Raw genomic sequence first — 12,326 nt, 5'->3', positions numbered from 1 at the left:
GCCTGCCATAACAGGCAATATAACTGGTGACGCTTGTACTTTGTGGCTGGAAATGTAGCTTGTGTTTTGACTGCTTTCATTCCCTCTGATTCCTTCGCATTCTTGCTTTCTTGTGGCTACGCTCCAAGATATTGTCAGTCGTTTACCTCAGGGTTCGTCTCTTGTGGATTGAAAAATCCCAGGAAAGTTGTTGGTTTGAGGACATGTTGACACTGATGCTCCTTAACATGCTCTGCAGAGGCCTGTTCTCTGGAGATCAAGCTAAGTGGGACCAGTTTCAAAAGTGTAACCATTTCACCGTCTGAAAGAAGCAAAAAACTTATTTTGAGTCTGGGGTTGTATTGGCTTCTTTTGATTATTTTCCCATTTTTAAACCGTTTTCTTCACTTTCAAAATCAGAACCTGCTGCAAGAAAATCTGGGAAAAAAGTACCAGTTGGAGCAGTTTCTATTTACCCGGGTAGGTCTTCTGTAATCAATAACAAATGCACCAACACTGAGCAGTCTTCTGTGTCCCTGCGCGCGCGCGCGTGTGTGTGTCCCTGCGCGCGCGCGCGCGTGTGTGTGTCCCTGCGCGCGCGCGCGCGTGTGTGTGTCCCTGCGCGCGCGCGCGCGTGTGTGTGTCCCTGCGCGCGCGCGCGCGCGTGTGTGTGTCCCTGCGCGCGCGCGCGCGTGTGTGTGTCCCTGCGCGCGCGCGCGCGTGTGTGTGTCCCTGCGCGCGCGCGCGCGCGTGTGTGTGTCCCTGCGCGCGCGCGCGCGCGTGTGTGTGTCCCTGCGCGCGCGCGCGCGTGTGTGTGTCCCTGCGCGCGCGCGCGCGTGTCCCTGCGCGCGCGCGCGCGTCCCTGCGCGCGCGCGCGTGTCCCTGCGCGCGCGCGCGTGTCCCTGCGCGCGCGCGCGCGCGTGCGTCCCTGCGCGCATATTTATTCAGCCCAAGGCTGGAGACTTTTTATGCAAATTACTCTCTGTACATGTACGTAGTGGAGCATACTTGCACCTTAAGCTCACAACAAATATTTCCTGTCTGTCTGACTGGGATACCTCACATCATGGTTGAATGGCTTGGCACTGTCTAGACTTGCAGATCAAGATTGGCAATTTGGAGGGAGACTGTAAGAGCAACTGTCTCTGGAAGCTTAGCCCAATTTCAAACTAGTGGCTTTCAGGTGGAAGGAGGAATAGCAAAAAGAATAACTGTACAACGCTTTGACCAGTCTCTGGGGTCAGAAAATGTTGGTTACCCCATTGTTACACTTGGATTATGGAGCAGAGTTTGCACTCCTGGCACAGAGCTTAGTAGATTCAGGAGAGTTTGGGCAGAATTTTCCAAGCAGCATATTCACCATCAGATTGCAATCTTCTCCTATTTATTTAGGTTGTGCTGGAGCTGCATGTTTCTCGTCCAGACTTCGGAACCAGGACCCCTCAGAAATGTGGAGCAAACCTGCTCCTGAGTCCTTCCTTTGTAGTGTAGGTGTTTTGGGAGAAGCCAAGCCCTTTAGGGCACTAGCTGTCACATTGCAGTAAGTTTAGATGTCCCAAAGCTGCTATGAGAAACAATAGACAGAAGGTAAGTGGGTGAGGGGCTAGAGTGGTAGCCCTGGGGGTGTGGGGAAGGTGGTCAGGGTCCAATGGGGGCGGTGGTGGGTGGGGGATTGGTTTGGAGGTGTCAGTAGTTTGGTTCCCAGGATGCTTCTAATGTTTCCTGGGTAACTATTCCACTAAGTGAGGCAGAACCATCCGAAGTCTGTGCCTTTAACTTAGATTTTCGGAGGGTTCCAGACGCAGGGGAATTGCCCATTTGAAGTTGAAACTTCCTGGGCAATTGCCGCGTGGTCAGCGCACGGGGACTTCTGAGGGGGTCCACCAGTGCCCCTTCCGGGGTACCTCCGGTGTGTGACCATCCGGAAGCCAGGGGACCTGGGCCGTTATCTAGAAATTGGCTGCAGAGATCAGCGTGCCATTCCACTCGTTCCACAGCCGAGTTCCCTATAGCATTCCCATGCATAACAGGAATCATAAAATCTCACGTTGTATAAAGAGTGCTTCTGCTGAGGTAGAAAGAAAAGTAACAAAGGTCAGAAGTCCAAATGAAATTGAAAATTATGGAAAAGGTGGATTAATGTTTCGAGGCGGACAATCTTCTTCCTAACTCCTCTCTACCACTGAAACTGCTGAGTATTTCCAGTGCCTTCAGTTTTTAATTTCTAGCTATGCGCCTTTATATATAAGTTTTGCTTATGTCTCTGTTCGGGGGATCACTTTGTGACTGTTTTGATTCCCTTTTTTAGGTGGAGATTTATTTGCTACCAATGTGATTTCTAAGAGAGAACATGACGAGAAAGCCAAAGTGCCAAGAGCCTCGCCTGTGCGAGAACCAGCTGATGCTGGAGGACTGTTCGATGATGTGGAAGATGACGATTTATTTGGATCAAGTGTGAAAACCTCAACCGCTGGTAAATCTGGAGCCTGCCTTTAAGCTCAGTCGGACGCCTGTGTCCACATTTGTTTAAAACTAATTTTAGAATAGAACCTTCCCCATTTTTTCCCCACTACACCCACAGACCTGTAGCAGTGAGACCCGTGAACTGTGCTTCGTGGAACCTTAAGAGGTGATGTAAGGAGGCAGCCTCTCCACTTCTCTCCTCCCCCAAGATGCTCCTTAAAACCTATTTCTCTCACCAAACTTTTGGTCACCTGTCCTAATATCTCTTCATGTTGTTTGGTGTTATACTTCTGTTTAATAGCTACTCCTGTGACACACCTCGGGGTGTTGCGCTATTTTAAAGATGCTGTATAATCGCAAATTATTGTAAGAGCTACAAAAAGAAGGGAAATCGAATCATTAAAGTATTCGGACTGACATAGAGGTGCCCTGCAACGGCACTTTTCCTTTGCCCCGTGTTTTATAAATTGCTGCCTCTTATGGCAATTGAATCTTGTCCCTGATGCAGTCGATCGGACAAAGATTATTGGTGCTTGACCTGTACTTTGGACTTGGTTCATTCAGGAATAAAACTGGGTCAGTCCAGGGCATGGACCGTTGGTGAATGCAGAAGCACTCATGTGCCAGTGAAGAAACTTCGGCCAGAGCCCTGGCCTGTCTTTGATGTCCCCTCCAGCCCCACCTGTCAAGTGATTCTTGTTGCCACATTGGTATATGTCACATTTATCTGCACCGTTGGGACCATGGGCAATTGCTATGAGGCAGATTTGTGTTTAATTTGTTTTAATTTAGAGTTTATTTTCAGTTCCAGCATGCTTTTGGGCCTTTCGCAAACACGACAGTTCATGCCTCCCTGCTCTGCCTTTTCTAAAGGAAGAGTTTGAAGGCTCACTATTGTTTGATAACGCTTATCTTCTGCTTAACACATTCAGCTGTCTAATTAACAAAGTCAAGTGTAGAAATTTACCACAGGTTTCCCAGGGCCTGCTCTGTCTATTATCGCTATGTATTTCCCACAGTACTCTTGTGGTCAAGGTTGCCTTCCTCAAAAATGTTGAGTAGCAGAAACCCCAAGAAAAGTTGGGCCCTCGAGCTATTGTTTGGATTCATACCTGGTTAAGGGTCCGGAATAGCACCTGAGGCCTCAGCATTGGTGCACGCTGACCTTCTGTTGGATTTACTGTATGGGAGTAAATCATGCACTCACTGGCAAAAAAAATCTTATCTGATTTAAATTCACTCCTCGGATGTGGTTATTGCTGGTAAGGCTGGTAGTTATTGCCTATTCCTTGTTGCTCTGAGAAACTAATGGTAACTTCCTTGGACCACTGCGGTCCAATTAGTGATGTTACTCCCACAGTTCTGCTGGATAGGGAGTTCCAGGACCTTGACCCATCGATGATGAAGAAGCTACGATATTTGTACAAGTTGGATGGTGTGACACTTGGAAAGGGAGCTTGGAGTTGGTGGTGTTCTCGTGCACCTGCTGCTTTTATCCTTCCAGGTGGTAGAGGTCACACATTTGGGAGGTGCGATCGAAACAAGATGTTGGTCAGGTTATCATCAACCTAATGGTAACATTCAATAGCACATGTGATACTGCTGTGAACAGCCCCTGCTGGAGTGTGGTTGCAACTCTCTCTGAACACTGTAGCACGAGATTGTGCAATTGCTTCTGAAGACCACACCTCATCATTTGGAAGTGCAGCCGATCCTGGTTTGCTGAATATTTAGGAATACTCAGCAAGGAGGAGGAGAGTGCACGTGATCCAGACTCTGCCATGAGCTAATAGTGGAATTTGAAACCTTTGCCTTTGTAGGAAAGAAGGCTTTGGACGTTTTAATAATTTCGGACATAGTCACGGTCTGTGTGACTCCTGATTTGTTTTTTCTGTGGTTTGGCAAAGTCTTTGCATCAACATTTCTGCCTTTCTAATTTTCGTTAGCTACGACTGACCCCAAGCTGGCCGCAGGTCTCTTTGATGACAGCGAGGACAGTGGGCTCTTTGTCACGCCAAAACCAGCCAAAGAGAAGCCGGGAGTGCAGCAGGTGAGTTAGAATGATACGGTAAGTATGTGGAGTGCAAATGCTGGTCGACTTCAACATTGTTTCCATTCCATATTTATCATCTTGAGCCATGCGTAATGTGTCACTTTATACATGTTTTTTAAAAAAAGTTTTCTGCTGAAAATTGCTCTCCGCTTGGATGGGAGGCTCTGATGCTGGAACTATCCTGAGTGGGTAAAGAATAAAGGAAAGCGGAGGATGGGGTGGGTGGTCGAGCTGCGGGGTGGTGGTGTTGGGGGTGGGTGGGGGAGAGACACCTTGATGGGAATTGAGCTGTTGGGGATACTGAATATGCTTTTGGTTGTGTTTTCAAGAACGCAGAGCCACACTCTGAAGTATTAGAATCCTCTCCCCACCTTGCTGACAAGTCCCAGACCAGCTCTGGTCTCTTCTCTGATGACGACGAGTCTCAGGTAAGGGAAGTGATGCAGAGACTGCAACGTTTTTGATATGGTGCCGACTGCACAAGCCCATAGATGCCCCATGAATTTTACAAGCAGTTACCTGATAATTCCATGGCAGTGCTATTTATAGCTGCTGCGTATTTCTATACACAGAAACTTCAATTCTCCTACTTTGCTGAAATGGACATTTTAAATAAAATTTGCCTTGTTAGATGAAACTGGCGTCCTGCAGCAACCGTCAGCACACGAGGTGCAAGTTACAGGCCCAGGCAGAAAAATTACGTGTAAAACTTTGTACCAAATACAGTGTTACTCTTCAGTCTTTGTTGAATAAAAATTAAGCTAGATGTTGAAGGTTGCTGTACGTCTAGAATACTCAGCTCAATTGTTCCATGCTGGATTTTTTAAGCTTGATCCGAATGAAATTTGAGATTTGGTAGATTTGTGACTTTTATTTTTTTCCTCACCACTTTCCCTTATTTGCTGGTGTACAATCCCACAAAGGTTGGTTACCCCCTCGGATCAGACCAACTCTTGTGAGCTCTCAATGATGAGTGCCTGCAGCCATTTCCAATTACCATCCTAATCCACTCCCAGTGTGTTCCAATGTTCCAACAATGCCAGATCCTGCCCCAAATTCGCCTGCTGACTTTCAGGTAGAATTACCGGTTTGCAGTCAGACGTGGGACCCCTACCTAAATTTTCCCTTTGCCGAAATAACGAGACCAGTTGCACTGCAGCTGGGATCAGCTAACTTGCTACAGAATGGGGATCAAATCTTGGATCATCATACGGTGCAGGTAAAGTATCAATAACCCTTTTTGTCATTTAGTGTTTTGCATTCACACTCTGGATGAAATTGAGTTTGGAAGGATGCGCAAGAGTTGTTGTTGTGCAGGTTCAGCCTCTCAACAGGATCTTCGCCTGCCTCTAACTCCTTCTTGTCCATAACAGGATCTATTCTCTTCAAACAAGGACACAAAAAGACACCAATCAAAGCAATCCTTAGGCCAGATCAGATCCAATCAGATTCCAATCTCATTCTTTGATGATGATGATGAGGTAATTTTTTGTTAATTCTGTAATTTAAAAAAAAATTCCTTCTTTGAACATTGTGCAATCTTTTAACCAGAGTAGCACTTTCTTACTTAATTAATTTCCAGAGGTATCAGGAAGGGAGTCAGAAGAGGATCTCGTTGAAGATTTCAGTTTGTCATTGTAAGCTATAAGAACAAGTTTCATGGACTACAAATATGATCTAACTTCTAATCAATCCTCTCACCTCAGAAAGAAGTATGGCTTTTCTTAGCCCCTGTAATTTATCTTTGTCTTTTTCTTTGTGTCCCGCTCACTCACCGTCACTTTCTTTTTCTATCTTCTCACTTTCTGTTTATTTCTCTCTCCTTCCCGTCTGTGTTGCGTTTTGTGCCTTATTGAGAAGTTGACAATGATGAGATAATTATGTCGGTCTCCGTATACAACAGAGTTTGGCCTCGGGAGGGATGGGGGAAGAGGCAGGAGGAAAAGTTCTTTCTCTCACAGGTAACTGAGTCATTCGGTCAGATTTTCCTGTGAATTTTATGTAGTAAATTTCTAAACTAATTATGCACTCTGGACTGAACACTGAATGGAGCAGCCCTGGTTGGCAGTAATGACAGTGAATCTTCTTCTGTGCTGCAATGTAATCTTTAACCCACACTGCTGCTCTGTTGCAGCTGTGTTCACCTCATTTATAATATTATCACTTCTTCTAGTTCTCACACGAAAGGAGTGAGGAAGGGTTGTTTATTCAATGCTATTAATCCTATTCTTCTGTTGTCGTATGGATTCTACCTCACTCGGACTTTGTGGGCCAGAGTTTATTCATGTTACACCGTATCTTTAGTGTAATGGGGCAGGAGAGTTTTCTTTCATTCATCCTCATTTCTCCAGGATTCAGTCATTGTCCATTGCCCTTGATAGACGATTTGTTCCCAAATGCCTTCATGTCCTCAACCAATAACATAGTACCCAGTGTACCCATGCATATTTTGTCTTTTCAGTTGACTCTCTGCTTCTGTCTATCCTTAGAAATGGTGTTAGTAAAGAAATAGTACTGGAGAAATTCATGAGACTAAAAAGCTAACAAATCCCCTGGATCTCATAGCCTACATCCTAGGATTTTAAAGAAGGTGGCTGCAGAAATGGCAGATGCGTTAGTTTTGATCTTCCTGAATTCTCTGATTTTAGAATTGTCCCCGTAGATTACAAGGTAGCAAATTCAAAAAAGGAGGAAGAGAGAAAACTGGTAACTGTTGGCCAGATGATACAACATTAGTGGTAGGCTGAATGTTAGAACCAATTGTTAGGGACGTAGTAATGGGGCACTTCAGAAATCATATGTTTTGGCAGAATCAACAGGGATTTATAAGAGGGAAATCATGCTTGACAAACCTGCAAGAATGTTTTGGGGTTGTAACCAGCAGGTTAGATAAAGGGGAACCAGTGGGTATAGTATATTTCGATTTTCACAAATGTTGGCGAGAGTGGTGCACAAGAGGCTATTACTCAAAATTAGAACTCATGAGATTGGGGGAATATATTAACATGGGTTGGCGATTGTTTAATGGATAGAAAACACTGTAGGAATAAATGGATCACTTGCATGTTGGCAGGCTGTAACTAAGGAAGGTTCAGGGCTTGGGCTGGTACAATCTATATTCATGACGTAGATGAGGGGACACTCCCCTCATCTAATATATCTAAGCTTGCTGACGATACAAGGTTAGGAGGGAAAGTGACCTTTTGAGGAGGGCGTAAAGAGGTGGCAAATAGATATAGGCAGGTGGTCAAGAATATGGCAAATGGAATATAATGTGCAGAAATGGGAAGTTATCCACTCTGCTAAGAAAGATAGAAAAGCAGAATATTTTTCAAATAGCGAGAGATTGGATAATGTTGGTATTCAGAGGGACCTGAGTATCCTTGCACATGAATCATGTAGTTACAGCAAACAATTGAGAAAGCAAATTGTATGTTAGCCTTTATTACAAAGGGATTGGAGTACAAGAGTCAAAAACGTCTTACTCTAATTATATAGGTCCTTGGTGAGACCACACTTTGAGTACTATTCCAATTTTGATGCCCATTCCTAAGAAAGGGTTTATTTGCCTTAGGAGGGCAATGAAGGTTCACGAGACTGATTCCTGAGATGACGGAATTGCCATGTGAGGAGAGGTTGAGTACACTGGCTGTAGGTCAAAGACTCACCAAAATTAATGTAAGGGTTATAACAATAATGGAGACATTAAAGGTCAACAACATCCCCAGATGGTTTCCATCCCAGGATTTTTTTTTTTAAAAAGCAGGCATGAATATTGGCGATGCCGTAATTTAAAAGCTCTCTTGATTCTGGAATTGCTTCTTTAGATTTCATTAAGAAATGAGAGCCAAGCCAAGTAATTATACACCAGATAGCCTCACATCAGTAGTTTGGAAATGACTAGAGTCTATAATTATGGATAGTGTCTGAACACATTGAAAATTGCTGAGAAAAGAGATATGTCTAAGCTTTTCACCTTGCATTCATCAGGACACTTCAAGAATATCAATATAAGGGGGAAAACAACAATTTATACTGTATGTAAAGAGTTCTGGTTGGCAAGTGGACTCTGGTAGAGGCATTGCCATGGAGAATGCCGCAGGGATGTTGACTGACAGTTAACTGCCAAGCATTGTTTGAAATTTAAACCAGGCAGCTTGACTCCGATTGGTCAAAGCATTGCCCTGAGGAATGAGTCAGCGAATGGCTGCAATGTGTGTACATGTTCTTTATGTCTGCAAAGAACAGGGCCCTGTGTATTTATATACGTAGCTTCCAGTACACACACGCGCCATTCTGCGAGCCCAACTGACAATCTTAAATTGGTTGTCAGCGTAATTCTTAGCACATTGAGGGTTATTTAGCAAATGTTGCCCAATCATAGAATCACACCTAATGTTGTACATTGTTTTGAGTTTTGCAAACACGGGCTGGTTGGGTACAGCCTGTACCTTGCCCGTTGTGAACAGTGGCTGGGACATGATAGAACCATAGAACACTACAGCACAGAAAAACAGGCCATTTGGCCCTTCTAGTCTGTGCCGAAATATTATTCTGCTAATCCCATTGATCTGCACCCAGTCCATAACCCTCCAGACCTCTTCCATCCATGTATCTATCCAATTTACTCTTAAAACTTAAGAGTGAGCCCGCATTTACCACGTCAGATGACAGCTTGTTCCACACTCTCACCCTCTGAGTGAAGAAGTTCCCCCTAATGTTCCCCCTAAACCTTCCCCTTTCACCCTAAAGCCATGTCCTCTCATGTTTCTCTCTCCTAATCTAAGTGGAAAGAACCTACTTGCATTTACTCTGTCTATACCCCTCATAATTTTGTAAACTTCTATCAAATCTCCCCTCATCCTTCTACGCTCCAAGGAATAAAGTCCTAACCTGTTTAATCTTTCCCTGTAACTCAACTCCTTAAGACCTGGCAACATCCTAGTAAATCTTCTCTGGACTCTTTCAATCTTACTGATATCCTTCCTGCAGTTAGGCGACCAGAACTGCACACAATACTCCAAAGTTGGCCTCACCAATGTCTTATACATGTCACCAATCTCACCAACGTCTTATGTTTGATATGATCCACCAGTCTTTGGGATGTACGGTCTACATACCTAGCATCACACTGATGCTGAAATTCATATACCATATTATTCATTTGTGTGATAGGCAGAACATCTTTTTGGCTTGATGGCAGCATCCTGTTAGTGGTGAATACCACTTGTGTTGCTAATGCATAGCAGCAGTGTGAGACAGCTAGCTTCACCTGTTGCTCAAATGTTTGAGATACCTTGGCCTTCCAGGGTAATCTGAGGCAGACTGGGCACTTTTCAGGGCTGAAAGTGTCGGCCTTAGGCCAGTTCATGAGTTTGTGTGAGAAACAGTGTGAAGTGATCTGATCAGGGCAGCCATTATCCTGCAGGATGCCTTTGATGTCCCCTATTTCAGCATCATACTTGCATGGTGAGCAAATGAATCGGGGTCCTATTTACAAGGTCACTGATAAGAGCAATCTTATGGCCGTGGAACTGTAAGAATCCCAATGCTTATATTGACCAGGTAGGCTTGTGGTAGCCCGTGGCAGAGAACCCCCAGCAGATTTCTCAACTGGTATGTTAAGGAAGGGGAGTTCATTTGACTGCTGCATTTCATTAGTGAATTTGAGCGCAGGACCGGCCACATTAAGACATGTAAGGAGATTGTTACATGCAGCTGCGGATTTAAATATAGAAAACATATCATCCACATATCGGAAATATGTGAGGGGTAGGAAGTTGGATGTCACTCTATCGAAGACACGTTTCTCATGGAACCCAACAAAGATGTTTGCGAGAGCTGGGCCTAGAGGGCATCCCATGGCAACAACATCTATTTGGGCAAACATGGTGTCAATAAAACTGAACTCAACTGCGTGAGTTCAGAGTTCATAAGTTCAATGAAAACTGATCCACATAGTGGTGGCAGGTCTAGATCGCTATGATATAGTACTGCAGCACAAATATTTATGGCTTCCTTAAGTGGAACATTGATGAATAGGCTAGCAATGTCAAATGAGCACATGGACGCAGCATTGCTATTGATATGCAAGTGCTATATGGCTTTCACAAGTGTGAAGGAATCTTTCACTGTGTTTGTGGAAAAGTTGTCAAAATTGGATGTAACAATCCCCCCAGCCACTTGGCCAATTCACGTTGTGCAGAACTGGTCATAGGGTGTAAAAGAACATAATTTTTGTGTGTCTTGGGCAGCCCATACATATGTGGACGTAGCAAACCGTGAGGATGATCTTTGTCATATATATCACGCGGTAGCTCATCTCTCAAGTTCTGTACTACCAAACGACCTTGAAAATTTTCAGCTGATTGGAGAGATCAGAAATTTATAAAAAGGAGGCCATGTCTGATGAATCTGATTTGAATTTTTTTGAAGTAGTGACTTGTATGGTAACTGGATAATACCTGTGAATGTAACTGGATAATAGCTGTGAATGTTGTTCATATGGACTTCCAGAAGGCATTTGATAGAGTCTCTCATAAGAGACTGTTAGTTAATGTCGTAACTCATGGAATTGAAGGCAAATTGTTGACCTGGTTAGGAAATTGCAGAGAGAGAGAGAGAGGAGGGATAACGGTCAGCTACTCTAATTGGCAGGATATGGTGTGATTTCATGCAATGATCTGTGTTGGGGCCTCAACTATTTATTAGGTTATGTAGATGGACATATTGCAAAGAAATAGGTTGAAGTGAATGGGCAAATAGATTTCAATGCAGCCAAATGTAAGGTCATCTGCTTTGGACCTAAAAAAGATAGAGCAGAGGACTTTGTACGTGGTGAGAAGCTGCAAATAGTGGAAATGCTGCATGACTTCTGGATCCAGGTAAAAAGAACATTATTTTCTTTACATGTTCATATTTTAATCAAGAAGGCTAATTGTTTGCTGGTCTTTATATGTAGAGGTCCAGAATACAAGGACTAGAAGTTATGCTTCTGCTATATCACGCCTGGAGTACTGGGAGCAGTCTTGGACACCACACCTTGGAAAGGATTTATTGGTCATTTAGGTGTGCGTTTAACAGAATTATACCTGGATTCCTAAGGGTTAAATTATGAGGCAAGATTACATAAAATAGGATTGTATTCCCTGGAATTTAGAAGGCTACTATATGCAGTAACTATTTGGCTTATCTTCTGTATGCAATGGTGTATGTCTGGGCATGTTGAAGGGCTTTGATACCTTCTCCTGAGTGTCTGTCTGTTTTTGCTGGGTTTTGTAGGGCGATCTCTTCAGTTCTGCTGCAAAGGATATTGCTGCAGCAAAGAAATCGCAGCAATCGCATGAACCTAAACCTCCAACCAACGGATTGATATCCACTGCATTGTTTGACAGTGATGACATGGTAAGGGGTTTGGGAAAATCTACGCACATCTTCCAAAGAGTCCTGAAATAAAAACAGAAAATGCTGGAAAAATTCACATCTGGCAGCATCTGGAGAGAGAGACAGAGTTGATGTTTCGAGTCTGTATGACACTTCTTCCCGTGTTCTTTGAATGCTTACCCAATTCACAAGTGTAACATTAGGGATGTCCCTTGATCCTGACCCACAAATTCCACATCAAGTCCATCACCGACATTACCTGCTTCTACTTCTGGATATTGCCCATCTTGCCTTACTGCTGCTGAAGTTGCCATCGTACTTTTGTCACCCTAATCCTTCTCTCTCCAATGCCTCCTTTGCTGGCCTCCCAAATTTTGATCCCTATAAACTAGTTTACCTGGAGCTTTGTATGCTAGCCACAGTCCCACTATCCTATCACCATGTTCTT

At 44.1% G+C, this 12,326-nt stretch overlaps 1 protein-coding gene across 10 annotated transcripts in view; it reads left to right on the top strand.

Moving 5' to 3' along the window:
- washc2c (WASH complex subunit 2C) overlaps positions 1 to 12,326 on the top strand; it is a 65,323-nt gene that overhangs the window by 29,571 nt on the left and 23,426 nt on the right. For 8 of the 10 annotated variants that reach the window (XM_041176188.1, XM_041176197.1, XM_041176198.1 and 5 more), the window contains exons 15-20: positions 400 to 459; positions 2,288 to 2,452; positions 4,389 to 4,492; positions 4,825 to 4,923; positions 5,869 to 5,976; positions 11,777 to 11,899. In XM_041176188.1, the coding sequence (XP_041032122.1) occupies positions 400 to 459; positions 2,288 to 2,452; positions 4,389 to 4,492; positions 4,825 to 4,923; positions 5,869 to 5,976; positions 11,777 to 11,899 (659 nt within the window). The remainder of the gene's footprint in view (positions 1 to 399; positions 460 to 2,287; positions 2,453 to 4,388; positions 4,493 to 4,824; positions 4,924 to 5,868; positions 5,977 to 11,776; positions 11,900 to 12,326) is intronic. The other 2 variants (XM_041176191.1, XM_041176195.1) reach the window with 2 other exon arrangements.

Source organism: Carcharodon carcharias, chromosome 28 (assembly GCF_017639515.1).
Source record: "Carcharodon carcharias isolate sCarCar2 chromosome 28, sCarCar2.pri, whole genome shotgun sequence".
In the NCBI taxonomy this organism is placed as follows: domain Eukaryota; kingdom Metazoa; phylum Chordata; class Chondrichthyes; order Lamniformes; family Lamnidae; genus Carcharodon; species Carcharodon carcharias.
This window is presented reverse-complemented; position numbering and strand designations above follow the sequence as displayed.